Genomic DNA, 22,330 nt, shown 5'->3' with positions numbered 1-22,330 from the left:
AGTCTATGTAAATTCTAATAGTCTCCTATAAAAATCAGCCAACGGGAATACGATAAGAAAAGGTAAAATTCTAAAGATAATTTATCAGAAACGTTCACTCCTAAACAAGGTACTGCACATGAACTGCAAGCTTACATATAATCAAGTCATCTTACCTAATGGGAAAGAGAATGATCTGTTGGCTTCCTTTCCTAGTGAGTAAATATTTGAGTTTCAGAAGTTAATCAGTCTGGGTCCCAGATACACAGTTTGATGGGTTATACCCTCAGCCAATTCCCCTGCAGTATGCCAGGAAGCAGAGGAAAACATGTGGGGAGGATGGGACTGGAGAACAAGCATGGGCTCTGGCGACACTCATTCGTTCATTCACCCATCCCTTGAATAAATGCTTGTTGAACGTGCACCAAGTTCTAGAAACGGTTCTAAAATGCTGTGATTACACAAATCAAATGTGTGTCTGAGATGTTCAAAGCACTTGATCTCACGAGATTTACACTCCGCCTTAGGGGACAGAAAATAAACAAATAAACAGTTACAGATAATGATATGAAGAAAGCAGAGAAATGAGCAACATGACAGAGGTTAATGGATGAAGGCTTCTTTGAAGAGGTGACATTTAAGCTAAGAGCTGAGCAGGTCAGTTCTGTGAGTGTCTGGGAGAAAAGCCTTCCAGGGAGAGGGAACTGCAGAAGAATATTTCTAATCCAGATGAAGGAACAAGCTCAAGGTTCAGAAAAAGACCAAGATGACAGCTGCGGAGGGAGCAAAACTTACTACGTGATCCTGGCAGGTTCAGCTCTATGAACCTCGGCATATCCATAGAATGGGTCTAATTTCACTTACTGAAAACATTAAATGAGGTTAAGATGTATGCTTGGCCCAGCATATAAAGCATGGTGTGAAATCAGAATGGTACTTACAAACTGACTATTGTGATGTTAAATATACACACTGTGGATGTGTTTTAATGCTTGTTAATGCCTTATCTCCTTTAACATCTGGAAAGCATCAGAGAAAGAAGACTGCCATTACTGAGTAGTTTGTGTTATAAATGAAACTTTCTAGAATTCTGGAGTGTTTCAGATAGGAGCAGTTGCAATTTAAACCCTTTTGGTCCTTCAAAACCCTGCTCAACACCCAACTTCAGGAAGCATTAATAGAAAACTTACATGCACAAAAACTCTAATTACAAAAAATAATGTATCGAATGTCTTAAGGGAAATATAAAAAGCTAACCTTCGGGTCCATTTAGAAAGCTAACCTATTTTTACCTCTCATTTCCATCTTTCCCACCAATCCACGCTTCATCGTACCACCCAAGTTATTTTTTGTTTTAAACACAGGTCTCAAAATTTTACTTGATGTTTAAAATACCTCAGATGTCTTTCCTTTAAATATTGGGCGAAGTCCTAAGGCCTTGGCCTGATTTTTAAGCCCATTCCTTTCCTAGCCCCAAGCTACACTTCCAATCTCATCTTTGGGGGAGGAATGGGGGAGAGGAAGAAGTAGATTGAGAGATTAATTTAGGGCCAACGCCAAGTATTCCACTGAGATTTCTCCTCTTCCACGAGGCTCTTAAAAGTAAAATAAAACTCAGTGGTGGAAGCAGCACTATGAAAAGATTATCTGGTTGAGCCCAAGAGCTTAAGGAAATTAAATGATTTCTATTACTTCTATCTTATAGGGTGGCCAGGGAAGGTTAGGTTATTGGCCAAAGGGTTGAAACGTAAAAAGAGCCTAAGTCCTGTGACTCACAGGAGAGCTGTGTTGCATGTACATAATCCTGCCTCCTATTCACCATGAATAGTTTAAGTTCGTACATAGGGCCAGAATCCATACCTGAGCATGCTATTCCCCAAATATGGGACAGTGTATTAGAGAATTGATTCTTTTTTTTTTTTAATTTATTTATTTATTTATTTTTGGCTGCATTGGGTCTTCATTGCTGTGCGCGGGCTTTCTCTAGTTGTGGCGAGTGGGGGCTACTCTTCATTGCGGTGGCTTCTCTTGTTGCAGAGCACGGGCTCTAGGCTTCAGTAGTTGCGGTGCATGGGCTTAGTTGCTCTGCAGCACGTGGGATCTTCTCGGACCAGGGATCGAACCCGTGTCCCCTGCATTGGCAGGCGGATTCTTAACCACTGCACCACCAGGGAAGTCCCTAGAGAATTGATTCTTGAAGGCGCTCACCATCAAACTTAGAAGCATCCCATGAACCCATTTAGTTCATTGAAGATCACATTGTAGAAAGAAATCAGTCCTTCATTAAAATATTTTTGGAGTTACCTAGGATCAGGTAGCCCCCTCCACTTTGTACTTGTAAACACACACTCTCTCTGTTTCTCTTTCTCTCACACACACTCACAGACAAACACCATCTTTACTGTAAAAGTTGAATAAGCAAATACCAGCCTACACAATTCTCCAGTGCCCCTCAAAGCCCTGATACAGTAACTCCAAGTACTTCTAGCTGTTGCTTCCATCTCTATGGGGCTCATTACACTGACACTCCTGCAGGTGGTGTCAGAAAGGTGGAGGGCCAAATCCACAAAGGGGAGACCCCCAACGATTCACTGCTTCTGCGGTATCAATCATGGCTGGTGGTTTTTACTTTTATCTCCCTCTCTCCTTAGTTATCCCCACTCCCACTGTCAGTTCAGTTAGAATATTTCACCTACACTTCACAATATGTCGAAAGGAAGTAGACACACGCTGTGAAAAGCTGGTAATTTTATTGGGTTCCTTTACCTTTAAAAATCTGTTACTTGGTCAAGTCTGGTTTCTGGGCTCCTTTTTTGCAGGGAAATTGAGGCAAACGTTTTTATGTGGTCCTCTGGTGCCTGCTCTGTACTCCGAGAATTATATACACAAGGATCATTAGAGTAGGGTTTCGCCCATTAAGATATAATAACCGTCAGCAGGGACAAAAAGCAGATCAGTATCACAAATTCAAACTAACAGGCGCACATAAAAACTGTGTGCCTGCTTAAGGCACAGGCACGGGGTCAGGGTCTTACACAATAGGTAAATTCCCTCTCTGGTTTGGAGACAGCTTTTCACAAGACCAGGGTAAGGAGAGGGAACTGGCAAGAATTCTTGCTGCCCTCCAGCCATGTTTAACCCTGAACGCTTTTCTATCCCCAAGTGCACCTCGTCCAAATAAACACAGGACGGCGTTCGCTGTTTTGAAGGACTTCTAATTAGCACAAAACAAGTACTTACTTAAGGGCGCTGTTCTTGTTGACAGAGGAGCATCTCTGGGCAAGAAACCCATGGCAGACTGAAGTAGGAAGGGCACACTCCTTAGTCTTTTAGATTAGCCAAAGTAAACCTGGTCATCCAAGGTGTGGAAGATGTCACCGAAAGATGGCTGCTTTACCAGGCTTTGGCTGATGTTGGTTTTAAAAATAGCCTCTATTAGCCCATTGTTTGCTTCTTTCTGTGTCCTTCAGTAGTTGACATGACACCTCTTCACAAGTGGGTGTATAAAAATCCTTTGCAAATGGACTAGATTTATTCTCAGCCCAAGAAAGCAAAGATGATTATTGGATTATCAATAGAAATTATTTTGTTAGGGCTTCCCTGGTGGTGCAGTGGTTAAGAATCCGCCTGCCAATGCAGGGGACATGGGTTCGAGCTCTGGTCCGGGAAGATCCCACATGCCGAGGAGCAACTAAGCCCGTGCGCCACAACTACTGAGCCTGTGCTCTACAGCCCATGAGCCACAACTGCTGAAGCCCGCGTGCCTACACAGCTCGTGCTCTGCAACAAAAGAAGCCACCGCAATGAGAAGCCCGCGCACCGCAACGAAGAGTAGCCCCCACTCACCGCAACCAGAGAAAGCCCACACGCAACAACGAGGACCCAATGCAGCCAAAAATAAATACATAAAATAAATAAGTTTATAAAAAAAAAAAGAAATGATTTTGCTAGCTCCCGAGTAGCCAACATAAAACTCACCTGTTTTGACCAAATGACTGATATTTTTAGGGCTTGATAAATAATTTGTAAGGAAAAGAGAATGGAATGGGGAAAGTAATATGGAAGACCTTGGGTTTTTTCTTTTATTTCTTTTTTTTTTTGGCCGCACCATGCGGCATGCAGGATCTTAGTTCCCCGACCAGGGATAGGATCAACCCGTGCCCCCTGTATTGGGAGCACGGAGTCTTAACCACTGGACCACTATGGAAGTCCCAGGCCTTGGGTTTTTTGAACTCTCAGGTAATCTACCCCTCAAACCTGCCACAAACCAACTCCTCTGACCTCTCTCAAGAGAAAGGCAAGGATGTGGGGTCATGGAAGGAAGGAGGCTGTGGTACAATCTGAAAGCTGAGGGAAGGCAGAGCAGGAATATCTCCCCACAGCCTCACCTCCCAACAACGAGGTCATCACTGAGAATGAAGACCAAGCTTGTGATGAAACTGGGCAAGAGGTGAAAAGAAGGGGGCTGGGCTGAGAGGAGCGCGGAGGGTGGAAGAACCCCACAGAGGCCAGGACAAGAGCTGCACAGAACCTGCCCTCCCGAATGCTCTGTACCCAAGTCACTTCATGATGGTCATAGCTCTCCTATAGCCCTTCCTCAATACACCTCACTCTTTCCCTACTGACCACCATGTTCCTCCTCCGATTCGCACCAGGCACACCTGTGCAGACACAGGTATGGGCCAAGCCTCATTCCATGCACGTATCCAGATGAAATGCTGAGGGCAGCAATTATCAAGCAGCTTAAAGGCATCTTCTGTGCGCTCCACCAGAGGGTGGGAAAGTAGGCAGCCCGTGCTGGAGATGAATACTTAATCACTCAGTAGCTAGCCTTTATCGGGAGCTTCCTGTGAGCCAGCCATTGCTCTAAGTGTTCTACATTTAATCATATGAGGTGGCTGCTACTGCTGTCCCAAGTTTTATAGGTAATGAAACTAAGGCAGGAAGTTACAAAGCATGATTTCCCAAGCTCAGTTCCATAACCAATGACGCAACTATGACTGTACTTCTTTTAGCCTTTAGAAGTGTTAGACTAGAAATACTCACTCCACCTAAAATTCTCACCACCTTAAAAAAAAAAAAATCAGTGAACCAACTACCCACAACAGTCCATACGGAAACCTTTGCCTCTGAATGGTGTCACACGCTTTTTACATCAATCAGCAGTCTCCCAGCGGGAACCACAGACAGCCCATGCCACGGAAATGTCGTCTGTGTATTGTACAATCCATAACCTCACCATTATTTAATTATTGCTAACACTTAATTCGATTCTAGTACGCTATCTTAATATATACTTCAATCTTTGTTAACTATTCACAGTTATTGACAATAATCAATACTGTGGTTCCCATGGCAAAAAAAAGAATTTCTAAAAAAAGGAAAAAGGAACCCGGAACTTGAAAAGGCATCATCTTAGAAGAAAATCTACAGTAATATAAAGTCCAATTTTCTTGAAAAGATATTAATAATTGCAATTTTATACTGCATGGCAGAACCAACTAAAAAGGGAAGCAAAGGCACAGAGAATGAAGAAACACAAACAAAAGTTGCCTCCAGACACATAAAGAATAGCAACTAGAGAGGGAATATATTTTACGATCTTATCTACATTGCCAAAAGCTTGCTAGCGTGTCGTGTTAGTTGGTACAGACCTTTACTCGAGCTTTGATGGAAACAGGAGGCAGTAAACAGGAGCTGGCTGGCAGGTGAAAGAAATGACAATCCCAAAAGGGACACATCTAATCTGTTCCCAAAGCTCCAAATCACTCAATCTTATGAAGCAAAAATCCCAATTCTTGCCTAAGTCCAGGCATGTACTCTGCCGCAAGGTGCCATTTTATAGGTGCAATTAAAATTGTCCATGGTTCAAACCTCAAAGAAGGGCACAGGCGAAGAATTCACAGAACTTCCCCTCCTTCGTCCCCTCTATTCTCTGTAGGGCAGTGGAATGAGAAACAGTTTGGGTTAAGCTGCTTCTGTTCTTCCATTAGTTCTGGTTCTTTTAAGCCAAAATTACATTCCAGGCAGATTGGATGGTCTCAGCCAGTTGCCTCAAGGTAAAGTACAAAGAAATGCCACCCTCTGCTTTCTGGATTCGGCTCTGAGAGTGAAGGAATGCACAGGGGTTCAGAGAGAGGTGGGTGGGAACCCTGCTGCTCAGGTGTTTTAGACGTGGTGGGAGAAAGAGAAAGCTGGGAAAGGAAATACAGTAGCGTTAGAACTACTGTTTATACCGCCAGGGCTTAATACGTTGCTTGACCCTGGCGCCTTCCTTTGGTATGACAGTAGGTCGTGACCACCTGTCACCCTTGGTGGGTAAACTCCTTCACACATGCCTTCCTCAACTTGTTCTCTTACTTTCAACATACTGGCATTTGGTGGCGACGGTGAGAGAGCAATTAAATAACGTTTTCTGATTCTAAAATCTGGCTTTAACTACACTTGACAAAATAAACAAGTTGGCTTCAAAAGATTCCTGCGGAGAAACCCCGGACTGAAGATAATCCAACAACGGTAAGAAAAATGGCAGAGCAGAGGCTCTGATTGCTAGTACGAGTTCTTCATCAGTGGTGGAATGAATTAGAAGCAAGGACAGTTGAATCGGATTTGCCAAGATGTTGACCTCCATAAATTATAATAGAATTTATCCACAGACTGTTTGAAATGTGGGTTTAAGTCCATAATTTTTAATAATAAGCCTCATCCTATTTATATACTGAGCCTTGAGATATTAGCTGTTGAGAGCTTAAAGCCATCAAAATCAGTAAGATATCTAGAAAGATTAATCTCATTTTAATTTATACCTTTGCATACATTTTATAATGTGAATATTAGTTCTGTCACACATTGACATGATGTACAATTTCTTAAAAACATATCTTGAGAAGCATGCTCTAAAACTTTTTACTGGCAGGGGTGCACGATAAAAATTTTGGCCTTTGAGTGTAGGTCTTCCAGGCTAGAATTAGAATATTCCTCAGGAAAGTCCTAGACAATTCATGGTGAACTTCAGATGCCTGGTGAAATTCATTATGTGTTAGACAATTGGCATAAACCTTGACAGAGATTTCCAGAAATTATTAGCAAAAGGGAGCAAAGTCCGGTGGGCATTCTCAGATCTGGGTTTTAGACTCTGGGCATACAACTAGCTGAAATCCTCTTACATTTTGATTTGAGATTTCTAAACAGAAAGATAGTCTTTGATGCAGCTGAACCCCCAAACTGAGATTCTGGACTAGTAGGAAATAAAGTGAAAAATGTTTTATTTTCATGTTAGATTAAATATTATAAATATGAATTCTGAGTGTACGGGAAATTCCAAATAGATGCCAGGAGGTTTCTGGCACTTAGTCTGTTGCAGTGCATACGGAGGTTTATATCAAGAATAGTCAACAGCAATTTTCCATCTCCCCGGGAAAAGAAGAAGAGGAAATCACTAACGTGGAATGAAAACACTAATTTGCGATCATGTAGGCAGTCACTGTGTCCAAGGATGCCAAATGCTTTTAAATATAAGTCATCCAGTTTAGCAGATGGAAAACCAGCAAGAAGTAAATCACTTATTTGGAATCTCTCCTGCACCAAATACAAGTGCAGTGGTATTATGACCAGTGTCCTGAAACTATTCTTCCTCCACAACAAAGGTCTTGCCTTTAGTCACGCAGTGCTTTTCAACTTCAGTCAGTACAGGGATTTGGCTTTCTCCCACAAGATGTTCCACAACATCTGGGTAGAGAGAAACAGATGAGGGTGGCTACCTTTGGGGGGGATGTTCTGTCTGTAACTCAGCCCTATCTACTTAGCGTCAGGCTAGAATTTTCAGATGCTCATTGAAAACTTTTGCTGAAATGTCGCCAGTCATCTCAGACTCAATCAGCCAAAACAGAATTGACCTTTTTGCTTCTACCCTTTTTGCTTTCTCCCCTGTATTTCCATTTTATGTTTTTGGCACCATTATTCACATTCTTGTTGAAACCAGCAATCCAAGGTACATGTAAGACTTCTCCATCACTGTGTGAATCTCAGGGGACTAACCGTAGCAATCCTCTCTCCAAATATCCCTGGTATACGGTCTCCTCTACGCTTTCACAGACATAAGCTTAGTTCTGGCCTTCGTCATTTATTATGTCAACAATCACCGCCCCTTTCTAACAGATCTAGCCACCTTCAGGACTATTTCTGTTTATTCATTCAAGAGACCCTGGACAATCGCCACCTAGGTGCCCGGCACAACAAGGTGCTAGGGACACATCAGTGAGCAGTCTCCCATCTTGGAGCTTATATTCTGGTGGTGGATGTAAGTGAGAAGTAGGGGAACAAATAAAATATTAGCTGCTGTGCAGAATATAAGAGAATTAACTTAGGGTTAACTTAGGGACTTAACTTAGGGAAGAGGATCTGGGAGGGCCTCTTTGAGGTGCGTGGCTTAACCCCAGCAAAGAAAAGAAGCTATAAAGAGCGGGGTGGAAAAGCATGCTGTACCTTCAAAGACACAGAGGAAGGAAAGCACTTGGCCTGTTTAAGGAACCAGAGGACCACTGTGGCTACAGTGCAGGGAGAGAGGAAGGGAACACAGCCCAGTGAAGGAGGAGGTATGGCTGTGGCCAGAGCATGAAAGGGCTTGGGGGCCAGTCTCCAACGGCCTCAGAGATATCTCTGCACTCAAAATCAGATCACAGCACTGCCCCTTTTAAATGTGAGATTCTGTCTCCCTGTTACTGATGGGATAATGTTCAAGTTTCATCTGATGATACTCAGGGCCCTTCCTGGTCTGGATGTTACTTGCCTTTCCAGCACTTTGCCCTGAAACGAGCCACATTCACATGTAACGTATACACTCTAGCTGTGCCTCTTTCCACATGGCTTCTTTCCTCAGCTGGAAAAGCTCCTTCTCTATGTGACGACCGCCATTTCATCCTCTAAGACTCATCTTAAGTTTGACAGGAGGAGCCAATATGTTGCTCTCTGTGATTTCACAGGAAACTCTATACTGTGATCTTGTGATCCTTTGTACATCTCTCCCACCATCCTGTGAACTCTTGAGAATGTGAGAGTCTGGATCTTACGTGTTGTGGCAGTCATAGTGTCTGAAACAGAACTGGCATTCAGTACATGTTTACTGAGGGCGGGTGGGAAGGAAGGAATAGGGAGGGAGGGAGGGAAAGAAGGATGAAGACGTTTTGGCCAAATGCACTGGAATGGAATTCATGACATTCTGATTTCATCTAGTCTAAGGTTTAGTCTATTCTTTAAAATCAAATTAAAATCAAAAATCACTTGCTGAATGACATTTACACATGATACATTAGCCCAGTTATTGGTAAATGATGCTTAATTATCAGAGAAATTCTGAGCAAAGAAATGCTACATGTCATAAAGGAACAAGCACTGGCTCTACTATTTGCTATCAGTTAAGACCTTGAGGTACTGAGCCCCCAAATTCCACTTTGAATATACATTATATGCAGTGTCTAATGGACAACAGAGAAGTGCCCATCTTACAAATGAAGAAAATAAGGTTGCTTTTTAAGAGCTGAACAAGTAAAAACTGGATTATCCATCTGTGGGAGGTAACTGTGGGCTGAAACACCCAAAACTATTTTCAAGGCGACCAGCAAAAGGGAAAAGGGCATAAACAAATATCTAATGCCAAGTAGAGACAAGTGACATGGACATAACAATGAACAGATATGATAAACATTTTTGTCATGACAATGGAAAATTCTCCGATCTTCTCTGAGTGAATATACTAGCTTTCCGGTTTATACATCAGCTCCGTGTAAGTTTGCACTAAAGTGCAAGTTACCTCTGCACACTGACAAAGATGAATGTATGACCAGAAGGCTGAAGAACAGTCTCCCAACCGTGGTCACCTCACCATGGGTGACATGCTGTATGACCTTAACTGGCCGCCAGCTGGCCTGCCCCAGTCAGATCTCACGACAGCTACCCCTCTTACGTTAAAACAAACGTTTAGGTCAAGGTCAGCACAGGGAGTCCTTTCATCAGGATGATAACACAAGGCCAAGTGCATTCCATTCACGACCAGACATGGATTCAGAATGAAATGTACCTGACACAGCCCGGGCTCCTAAGTGACCTTCAGATGCCAGTGTCAGTCAAATGATTCTAAAGAGAAATTAAGCTCGAGTTATATTGCTATATTCACCTGGAATGCATTACTAAATGAAGACATGAAATGGAGATAATTTTTTTTAACTTAGGAGCCAACTCTGTGGTGGATAACAGAGATGCCCTGAAGCAAGAGAAAGAATGAAAATGGTGTCCGTGAGTCCTAGAAGTCTGTGATGCTACAATCAACATTTCCAGTGCTAAAAATGTAAGGTCACGTCTACTTCATATAAACATGTTCTTGTCCAGAGGAGAATATCGGAAAAGGTCTCGGTGAACCAATCTCTTATTCAAGTCACCATGAACATTCAACCCAACAAGGTTGGAGTGCCGTGGGAAGAAGGTTTACAGTCCTGAGATGCTAACTGGAATAGCACATGGCCGGAATGAGTCTGATCCGTATGGCAATCTGATGCGTACTACAACAGGACGTGACTAAAAAGAAATGAATAAAGTCCAAGGTGCTGTTGACATCGTAAAAGCTCACATCCACAGTGCTACCTGTCATGGTGACGAAACCAAGCATACTTGATTTTTACCAGGCTTATAAACAGTACCGTGGTTTAGGACAAGACTCTGCCACTATACCTGAAAAATTCCTTTCTATTTCAATGATTGCATCAAAAAAGCGACTCTCCTTGACAGAAGATTATAAACTTCCCTGCCGCTATTTTCTTGGTTTTATATTTTCATTTTTCATTTGCATCAGCATCACAGTTTTCTATGTGAATTTCAGAAATTCCATTCTAGAAGATCTAATACCTAAAGCCACTGAAGAATCCTTTTCTAATTTGGATGGTAGACCTTGCCAGCCACCCTCTGCCCCAAACTCAAATCAACTAGTGCAACACTGTCTGAGGTTTAATATTCACACTCAGGTATTCAGTTCTACTGTCAAGCTTAAATATTAAAAACAGACAAGCTTCTTTGAATACTCTGTGACTGTCATCTGACTCAGGATATGTTTAGTTTTATGTGGAATTTTAAATGTTTGTAATAAAGCAAAAATTTTAAGCCCTTAACAAAGCTTTTTTCAGAGGAAAAATAATGTATGAAAGTTTCTTAAGTGCCTTTCAGTTCGGGACCTACGGGTCTTCTACTGTGTCTCAGAATAAAATAACTTTGAGGCAACACCAACTAAGACCTGAAAGGAAGTGTGGTTTCAGAGTGTCTCCTGTTATACCCAAGCTAAATTCTACTGAAACCATCTACGAGAGACTGTATTACCACTCAGAAAATATTATCAGTGACATGTCAAAATGAAGATTTACATTTAACTGATGACCGAGAAAGGGGGAGCGTCGTCTTCATGCAAGACGCGGATTGCAAAAACATCAGATTTTTGAGTTTACTTTTCTAGGGCCTAAGAAAAATATATACAAGTAAAATTCCCTCTCTAAATGTCTTATTTCAAACTGAGCCAAAGGAAACCAAGTTGAAATCGCGTCATTTGAAAAAGAATAGAGGATTAAGGAACAGTGACATTACTGAGTTAAGAAGGAGAGTGTTTCTCCATAGAAGCATTCCTGCTAATGAAGAAGAAATGAGGGAATTAGGAGATCATTATTCGGCAAACTTCTAATGAAATAATGAATCTAGGCAAAGATCATTAGTGCCCACCAACATCATAGAGACACACCAGATATTATGTACCTCTTGATAGAGTACACAATAGCATCTGTGAAGTACTCTTCCCTCACTCAGATTAACTCTCTAGATCAAACTAACAGTTTGCAGGAACCACAGGGGACAGAAGAACGTAATAAAAACCCAGGCAACGCAAACAGCAAAATCTAAAATGTGGGAAATTCCACAGGATATTCTTCTTTTTTGAAGAAACTGGCTTCTTCAAAAAAAAATAATTATGAAAAAAAACAAAAATAGAGGATAGAAACCTCTAGGTCAAAAGAAACCCCTGAGAGGGGACTTCCCTGGTGGCGCAGTGGTTAAGAATCTGCCTGCCAATGCAGGGGACACGGGTTCGATCACTGGTCTGGGAAAATCCCACATGCTGCAGAGCAACTAAGCCCGTGTGCCACAACTACTGAGCCTGCGCTCTAGAGCCTGTGCGCTGCAACTACTGAGCCCACGCACCACAACTACTGAAGCCCGTGAGCTCTAGGACCTGTGTGCTGCAACTACTGAGCCCATGTGCTGCAACTACTGAAGCCCGTGTGCTGCAACTACTGAAGCCTGCGTGCCTAGAGCCCATGCTCCGAAACAAGAGAAGCCACCACAATGAGAAGCTCACGCACCTCAACGAAGAGGAGCCCCCACTCACCGCAACTAGAGAAAAGTCGGTGCGAAGACCCAACGCAGCCAAAAAAAAAAAGAGAAAGAAACCCCTGAGAGATGGACACATCTAAGGCAATGCGTGAAATCTGTTTGGGTCCTCATTCAAACTAACTGTAAATGAATAGACGAATTTACAGACAATCAGTGATATTAGAACTACGTACTTGATGACATTGAGAAATTATTGCAAATGTTTTTAAATGCATGCTGATGGCACTGGAGTTACGCTTAAAGTATCCATATCTTTTCGTGGTGTGTTACCATTTTAAAGGATGAATTATAAAATGCCTGAGAGTTGCTTCATAGTAATCTAATGGAAGGAGGGTGCTTTAGATAAAACAAGAGTGGATTAATGGTTCTGTAGCTCGGTACAGGGATTCACCGCGGCATTCTAATTTTGTATATGTTTGACATTTTTCACAATAAAAGCTGGAAAATTTTAAAGTTGGAAAAAAACGATGAATAAGACTTACCCTGCTGGATATCCTTCATTTCTAAATGCAAACTAGATATCAAGATTCCCACAGTTTGAGATCGTTTTCCATCCAATAACTTGATGATCTGGAATTTTAAAAAATTAACACAAGCTCAAACCACCAATCTTTCAGAAGCATACCAAAAACCTTCATGGTTTTAGACAGTCTGGTAAACTAAGCTGATGCTACAGTCACTCTATGTTAATACTTTAATTTGAATGTAACTTATCCACAAGTATAGATATTTTAGAAAATAAAGGAAAAACACCACCCCAAATTCCACCAATCTAATACGAGCACTCAAATCTTTTTTTATTCAAACACATCTTAACTAAGTTGTAATTGCAACACATGTACAAGTTTTTATCCAACTTTTCCACTTATCCTTGGCCTGCTTCCACGTTGGACTTCGTAAGACACTTCACAGCCTCCAGCCTCCCTGGCTACAGTGCAGGATCATCTGCTGAGTGGTTTAGGGGAAATATCATTGAGATCTTGACTCCGCTGTTTACCAGTGATATGGCCTCGGAAAAGCGACTTAACCTCTAGGAATTCAACTTTTTCATGAAGTAGGGCTGACTGTACTTAGTTTGTACATTTATTCTAGAAATTAAATGGCATAATATAGGTAAAGCACCTAAAACAGTTCCTGACACAGACTTATTATTTAAATAAAATTGCTCTAGTCAGGAGGGTTAGGTTGCTTTGTATTTGTGCTATGATTAATATAAATAATACTTTGTACATACAGATTTAATTTGAAATTATTTAGAAGTGGTCTTTTATAATAATGTATGTATACAGAAACTTTTATAATCCTTTTAGAAACTCCAAATACCTCATTGCCAATAATTTCAACCCCTATGAATATTCCATGGAGAGCTCATCACAGTTTTGTCTCTCTCTAAACCAAATCAGCCCCAAAGAATGTATTGCACAGTGGCCACTAGGGGAAAAAAAATTACCTTTTTTTCTCTCTTGTGGCAGGGCTACAAAAATCAATAGGAAATACGCAGAAAACATCACCAAACCTCATGTTTTTAATGCACTTTTCTGGGTAAAATACAAACTAAAGAGCTATGCTTCCTCTCCCACCTATGTATACACAAACTTACCAAAAATGTAGTGAAGATTAAACAGTAACACCTACATTTATATTGATACTAACTAGCTGAGTTGCTTGCTGGTTGAACAATAAGGGATAACGGGAGCTTGCTCCAACCAAGACTGTCTATTTGTCCAACTGTCTAATTACCTATTGATTGATGCTGAATCAATGATCGCCAGCCCTTTATCTTTCTCTGCTCAGCATGGCTACTCTTATCTTACCGTTAGGCCGAAAGTACAGTAAACACTAAGCTTTCATCAAGATAAAAGGAAAATCTGATTTTCAGCCTAATGTGTTTAATCATTTCAACATTAGCCTTAAGGACAGATTCTTGGAGGATACAGAATTGCAGTTTTTAAAAGAAATAAAGAAGGTCCTTGGTATTTTTATTTATTTTTTACACGAACGCAAAGGAACAAGATATTATGTATATCAAATATCTTCTTAAAAGATGCAATTTCTAGCTTTTTCTTAGAGAACACAAATTTAAAGTGAAACGATTTTTAAAGTCCAATACAAAATTAAGAAAAACCTACCGGAGCTTCGTGTAAATATTCAGACATGCATTCATTCATTAACAAATATCTGCTGTGCATCTGTTACATGCCTGGCACTGCTCTGGACTCATGCCCTTGACGTCATAAATTTTGTAGAATTTAATGATTTAAAATTGCTGAGAAGAACTAAAAAGGCGAATAAAACCATGACTTGAACTAACTGCAAAGCAAATTCAAAATAAGAAAAGCTTTGGGAATTGACTAGATTTATCCTTAAAAGACCAAGATAGTGACTGAGATACAAGCTTGGTCGTGGCATACACATCAATGTCAAGGAGACAGGCACAGGAATCAAATTTATGACAAGAGGACAACTGGGTTGCAAAAATGTCTTCAAACCAATATTCACCATGCTATCCAGTTAGGGTTCTGAAAACCCTGGGTAACACATTCTACCTACGGGAAAAACAAGGTTCAAATTCAAGGTTTTCTAATAGCTAATTAAAAGAAAGCAAGAGAGTAACCACAAGAGAACAGAGAGAGAGGGAGGGACTGAAATTGAGATTGAGGTTCTGTCTGTCATTGGATAAAAGCAAGTAGCCATCACCAAAAAGTGTACAAACAGTAAATGCTGGACAAGGTGTGGAGAAAAGGGAGCCCTCTTACACTGTTGGTGGGAATGTGAATTGGTACAGCCACTATGGAGAACAGTATGGAGGTTCCTTAAAAAAAAAAACTAAAAATAGAACTACCATATGGCCCAGCAACCCCACTCCTGGGCATACATCTGGAGAAAACCATACCTCGAAGAGATACATACACCCCAATGTTCATTGCAGCACTATTCACAGTAGCCAAGACATGGAAGCAACCTAAGTGTCCACTGACAGAGGAATGGATGAAGAAGATGTGGTACATATACACAATGGAATATTACTCAGCCATAAAAAAGAATGAAACTCTACCATTTGCAGCAACATGGATGGACCTAGAGATTACCATACTAAGTAGGTCAGACAGAGAAAGACAACATATATGGCTTACATGTAGAATCTAAAATGATACAAATGAACTTATTTACAAAACAGACATGGACTCACAGACTTCGGAAACAAACTTATGGTCACCAAAGGGGAAAGGTTGGGGAGAGGGATAAATTAGGAGCTTGGGATTAACATATACACACTACTATATATAAAATAGATAACCAACGGGGACCTACTGTATAGCACAGGGAACTCTACTCACTCTTCCATAATAACCTATATGGGAAAAGAATCTGAAAAAGAATGGATATACGTGTATGTATAACTGAATCACTTTGCTGTACACCTGATACTAACACAATACTGTAAATCAACTATACTCCAATTTAAAATAAAAATTTAAAAAATAAAAAGAAGCAAATCCATCCCCACTTCATTGTTCAACCAGGCTGCCCTGCGGAACGGATGTTACCATCCTTGCAATTCTGTTTAATAACCTGGCACGGCAAGCGTTTGGAAAGAAAGTGTCTGTTACCTTCGGCTGGACTGAAACCTTAAGAGTTTCCCGAAATGCGGTGCTACTTCCTAAAGAGGGGGTAGGCAGTGCTCAAGTCAGAGCATTTGTATTCTCTTCCCTATTTGTGTCAAATTCTCTGTCTACCTCTAACTAGACCTTTAAAAAGAGTCTCTCTTCAATTGTGGAATAACACCAGGTTTCTCAAAACCAGCTAAAATGGTAGGAACACAATGGACACGGAATGGGTATATGCCCTAAGCCCTCGTCGTTTCTTTTGTTTTCATGACTGAAAGGTTTAGTTTTTTTATTTTACTACAGTAAAAAAAAAGAGAGAGAGAGAGAGAGAGAGAGAAAGGAAAACATGAAATCTACCATATTAACAACATTTTAAATGTCCAGTACATCACTGTTAACTATATGCACACTGTTGTACAGCAGATGTCTAGAAGTTTTTCATCCTACATGATGGAAACTCTAGACCCCTTGAACAGCTATACTCCATTTCCTCTTCCCCCTAGCCCCTGGACAGCTTTCTGCTTCTACAAGTTTGACTGCTTTAGATACCTCAAGTAAACAGAGTCATGAAGTATTTGTCCTTTTGTGACTGGCCGATTTCACTCAGAATAACATCTTCGAGGTTCATACATGTTGTAGCATGTGATAGAATCTCCTTCCTAAGGCTGAATAATATTGCATTGTGTTTGTGTGTGTATATATATATATATATGTGCGCATATACAGATGCGTATATATGTATTCCATTGTGTGTGTGTATATATATGTGCGTATTGTATGTGTGTGCATATATATAAATATATCCATCAATGAACATTTAGCTTATTTCTACTTCTTAGCTACTGTGAATAATGCTGCAGTGAACAGGGGAGTGCAAATATCTCTTTGAGATCTTGTTTTCAATTCTTTTGGATAAATACCTAGAAGTGGGTTGCTGGATAATGTGCTAGTTCTATTTTTCTAATTTCTCAGCATCTTTACCAACACTTATTACGTTTTTGTTTTTGATAACAGCCATCCTGCTAGGTGTGGTTTTGATTTGCATTTCCCTGATGTTAGTGATGTTGAACATCCTTTCATATACCTGTTGGCCATTTGTAGGTCTTCTTTGGAGAAATGTCTATACATGTCCTTGCCCATTTTTTTTTTTCCTTGCCCATTTTTAAATCAGGTTTATAAAAACTGAGTTGTAGGAGTTTCTTACATATTTTGAGATATTAACCCTTTATCAGACATACGGTTTGCAAATATTTTCTCCCATTCCATATACATCCTTTTCATTCTGTTGATTGTTTCTTTTGCTGTGTAGATGCTTCTTAATTTGATATAGTTCCACTTGTCTGTTTTTGCTTTTGTTGCCTGTGGTTTGGTGTCATTTCCAGGAAATAACTAGCAAGACCAATATTATGAAGCTTTTCTCGTGTTTTCTCACAGGAATTTTACACGTTCAGATCTTACATTTAAGTCTTGATTCTATTTTGAATTGATTTTTGTTTATGCTGAAAGATAACCGTCCGATTTCATTCTTTTGCATTTGGATATCCAGTTTTCCCTGCACCATTTGTTGAAGAGACTATCCTCTCCCCATTTTGTAGTCTTGGCACTCTTGTTGATGATCATTTGACCACATTCATGTGGGTTTATTTCTGAGCTCTCTCCTCTGTTCTGTTGGTCTATGTCTGTCTTTATACCAGTACCATCCTGTTTTGCACACTGTACAACAGGCATACCTCGGAGATACTGCAGGTTTCGTTCCAGATCACTGCAATAAAGTGAATATCACAATAAAGTGAGTCACACAGATTTTTTGCTTCCCAGTGCATATAAAAATTATGTTTACACTATGCTGTAGTCTAATAAATGTGCAAGAGTATTATGTCTATAAAAGCAATGTATATACCTTAATTAAAAATAGTTTATTACTAAAAACTGCTATCACTTGAGCCCTTCAGCAGGTGGTTATCTTTTTGTTGGTGGAGGGTCTTGCCTCAGTGTTGATGGCTTCTGACCGGTCATGGTGGTAGCTGCTGAAGATTGGGGTGGCTGTGGCAATTCCTTAAAATAAGACAGGAATAAAGTCTGCCACATCCATTGACTCTTCCTTTCACAGACAACTTCTCTGCAGCCGGCAGTGCTGTCTGATAGCACTTTAACCCAGAGTAGAACTTCTTTCAAAATTGGAGTCAATCCTCTCACACCACGCTGCTACTTTGGCAACTAAGTTTGTGTCATACTGTAAATCCTTTGTTGTCATTTCAACAGTCTTCACAGCATCTTCACCAGGAGTAGACTCCATCTCAAGAAACCACTTTCTTTGCTCATCCAGAAGAAGCAACTCCTCATCTGTTCAAGTTTTATCATGAGATTGCAGCAATTCAGTCACCTCTTCAGGTTCCATTTCTAATTCTAGTTCTCCTGCAATTTCCACCACATCTGCAGTGATCTCCTCAAAGTCATCCATGAGGGTTGAAATCAACTTCTTACAAACTCCTGCTCACGTTGATATTTTGACCTCTTAGCATGAGTCACCAATGTTCTTAATAGCATCTAGAACGGTGAATCCTTTCCAGAAGGTTTTCAATTGACTTTTCCCATTTCCATCAGAGGAATCACTATCTATGGCAGCTATAGCCTTACAAAATGTATTCCTTAAAGAATAAGACTTGAAAGTCAACATTACTCCTTGATGCATGGGTTGCAGAACGGATGTTGTGTTAGCAGGCCTGGAAACAACATGAATCTCATTGTACATTTCCATCGGAGCTCTTGGGTGACCAGGTGCACTGTCCATGAGCAGTAATATTTTGAAAGGAATCTTTTTCCTGAGCAGTAGGTCCCAAACGTGGGCTTAAAATATTCAGTTAACCATGTTGTAAACAGATGTGCTGTGATCCAGGCTTTGTTGTTCCATTTATAGAGCACAGGAAGAGTAGAATTAGCACAATTCTTAAGGGCCCTAGGATTTCTGGAATGGTGAATAAGCACTGGCTTCAACTTCAAGTCACCAGATGCATTAGCCCCTAACAAGAGAGTCAGCCTGTCCTTTGAAGCTTTGAAGCCAGGCTTTGACTTCTCCTTCTCGAGCTATGAAAGTCCTAGATGGGATCTTCTTCCAACAGAAGGCTGTTTCAGCTACACTAGAAATCTGTTTAGTGTAGCCACCTTTATGAATCATCTTAGCTAGATCTTCTGGATAACTTGCTACTTCACCTTGCACTTTTACTTTATAGAGATGGCTTCTTTCCTTAACCTTCATGAACCAACCCCTGCCAGCTTCAAACTCTTCTTCTGCAGCGTTCCCACCTCTCTCAGCCTTCATAGAATTGATGAGAGGTAGGGCCTTGCTCTGGATTAGGCTTTGGCTTCAGGGAATGCTGCAGCTGATTTGATCTAGCTAGACCACTAAAACTTTCACCGTTTCACTCTCTTATCATCTGTGTGTTCACTGGAATAGCACTTTTAATTTCCTCCAAAAATTTTTCCTTTGCATTCGCAACTTGGCTAACTGGCGCAAAAGGCCTTAGCTTTGGGCATATCTCGGCTTTCGACATGCCTTCCTCAGTAAGCTTAATCCTTTCTAGCTCCTGATTTAAAGTGAGAGATGTGTGAATCTTCCTTTCACTTGAACACTTAGAGGACATTGTGGGGTTCTTAATTGGCCTAATTTCAATATTGTTGAGTCTTAGGGAAGAGGGAGGTCTGAGGAGAGGGAGAGAGATGGGGGAATGGCTGGTTGGTGGAGCAGTCAGAACACACCCAACGTTGATTCAGTTCCCCATCTTATATGGGCGTGGTTATGGTGTCCCAAAACAATGACAGTGGTTACATCAAAGATCACTGGTCGCAGATCACCATAACGAATATAATAATAATGAAAAAGTTTGAAATATTGTGAGAATTACCAAAATTGGACATGAAACGAGCAATAATGTTGGGTAAAATGGCACCAATAGACTTGCTCGACACAGGGTTACCACAGACCTTCAATTTGTAAAAACTGCAGTATCTGCAAAGCACAACAGAACAATGGTGCCTGTAGTGTGTAAAACTTCTAACTTAGGAAGTGGAGGACACTACCAAACAAATTACAAGAAAAAGAATCAGAAGTAAAAGAGGGATTAAAAAGCCCACAAAGAGTAGAATACATATTTTAAAATATTCTTAAGTCCAATATGCAAAGTGACTAAAACAAAAACAAAAACAAAACAAAACACGGAGGAAAACAACACATTAGACTTAATAAACAGACCCAGTGGGAGTTCAGTCAGCTAAAAAGTCCCGTCCAAGACTTCAGTATATATTCAGATCATTCCTGAGGTCACTTGAGGTTGTATTTCTATAGGATAGACTTATAGAAATGGTTCAAAGAGCATGTCCATTTTACATTCTGATAAATATTGTCAAATTGTTTCTAATAGGCATCATCAATTTATACTGCTGCCAAGTACTTGAGAGTCACAGTTTTCCTGTTCCCTCACCCACTCTAAGTATTATCAATTTAAAAAATGTTGGCCAATATGATAGGTAAAATGTTTTTTCACTATTTGGCATTTTTAATGATTTAATAGTAAGGCTAACCATCGGATTACTGGTCACGTGTTCTTGTGAACTGTCTTTGTATCCTTTTTGCTGTTTTCCAATGACTATCTATTGGGCTGGTTCAACGCAAAGAAATTTAAATAATGACATAGCTGAACAGCAGGAAGAGAGACTTACACAGAGATTGCTGTGGATAAGAGGCATTTTCTAAGGGAGGAAGGGGGAAGGGAACTACCTTTTACTGCGCCCCTACTAAGGTTTTATGCACCTCTGCACACGAGCCAATCCAAATGGAGAGCTGTGAATTGCGGGCAGTGAACACCATGATATTGTGAACTTTTATTCCTTTAGTGGCCCCCTGTGGATTTCCAGAAAGGTAACAAGACTACAGGCTCAGGAGTCCTGTAAAGTCAGTGCAGTCACCTCACTGCTAGGGCATTAAAGCAAGGGGCACAGAACTAGAAGCACACTTTGTTCTAACCCAATTCTCTTTTCTGATATTTGTGATCAAATGTCATTCCTCCTTACACAGATTTTTACCTATTATCTGAGGCACTTACCTTCACAGCAGAGTAGGTAGGAAGAAAACATAGAGGAAAAAAGACAAGATTGAGAAAACTGATGGAGAGAACAAACAAGGAAAAGAAAGAGGGAAGAAAAAGGGTTTTTTTTTTTAAGACGTTCAGTTAGTTATCAACCAATGATTATTAGACTGCTTTTAAAATATTCTCTTTTAGAATCACGGTCAAGTTTCAAATAACCAGATGCAATTTATGGAGAACCTTCCACTAACTGAAATTTCCTCCTGTTTTTCTTTTATTGTACCATACTCATTCTTGCTAAGCTAACTTCCAGACAGATAAAGTCACCTTCAAAATTCCTCTCTGAAGAGAAAGAAAATATGAGAGGAAGATAAACTAATCTTGGGTATTCTTCCCAATTCACTAGCTTCTCTAAAATATCATGGGCTTGAAAGCAATCACAATCAACTATACCTTCCCTATTTGCATTACTGAACAGTGAAGACTGGTGATCGTAGTGATTATCTGGAAAACTTTTAGAATCCTAAATTGCCTGAGGCTGTCAGATATTTAATAGCCTGCCTTTTTTATAGTAGGAACTTTTCTATTGAATACATTTAAAAAATAACCACAGGACTTTATATACAAAAAAATGTTATGATACATAACATATCAAATCATTTATTAACTAAAAATTTAATTAATCAGCATCAAACCATTCTTTAAGCATTCTGGTTGTTATTATCCTGTGTTTTTGTTTTGGTTTTGTGGTACGTGGGCCTCTCACTGTTGTGGCCTCTCCCGTTGCAGAGCACAGGCTCCAGACGTGCAGGCTCAGCGGCCATGGCTCACGGGCCCAGCCGCTCCACGGCATGTGGGATCTTCCCGGACCGGGGCACGAACCCGCGTCCCCTGCATCGGCAGGCGGACTCTCAACCACTGCGCCACCAGGGAAGCCCTATCCTGTGTTATTTTAACAAATTTTTAAAGTTGTCTGGCCCAAGTCAAAGGTTCCCAGCAATGTAACACTCTAAGTAGAAATACAAATAAAACTAAGAACCAGAGCCATAAATACAACGGTCCTGCCCTCTAGCTTTTAGCTCGAGCCTTCTGAGCTGTCATATTCCCTTGACCAGCTATAGAAAGTGACAGGCATCATCACCTGGTGACTGGTCATTAAGAGAAAAATCAGGAGAGCAGCCTTCTATTTCTAGGCCTGCCCTGACCATCATCCCACACCAACGCTGAGACACAGTCAGTCCA

General features: G+C 40.6%; 1 protein-coding gene across 5 annotated transcripts in view; it reads right to left on the bottom strand.

Annotated features, from left to right (window-relative positions):
• FMN1 (formin 1) overlaps positions 1-22,330 on the bottom strand; it is a 444,603-nt gene that overhangs the window by 167,880 nt on the left and 254,393 nt on the right. For 3 of the 5 annotated variants that reach the window (XM_067742229.1, XM_067742240.1, XM_067742257.1), the window contains 2 exons: positions 12,882-12,969; positions 3,958-4,002 (listed from right to left, as the gene is read on the bottom strand). In XM_067742229.1, coding sequence (XP_067598330.1) covers positions 3,958-4,002; positions 12,882-12,969 — 133 coding nt within the window. The remainder of the gene's footprint in view (positions 1-3,957; positions 4,003-12,881; positions 12,970-22,330) is intronic. The other 2 variants (XM_067742249.1, XM_067742266.1) reach the window with 1 other exon arrangement.

This window comes from Pseudorca crassidens, chromosome 1 (assembly GCF_039906515.1).
Source record: "Pseudorca crassidens isolate mPseCra1 chromosome 1, mPseCra1.hap1, whole genome shotgun sequence".
NCBI lineage: Eukaryota > Metazoa > Chordata > Mammalia > Artiodactyla > Delphinidae > Pseudorca > Pseudorca crassidens.
Note: the sequence above shows the minus strand (reverse complement) of the source record. Positions and strands in the feature narration are given on the sequence as shown.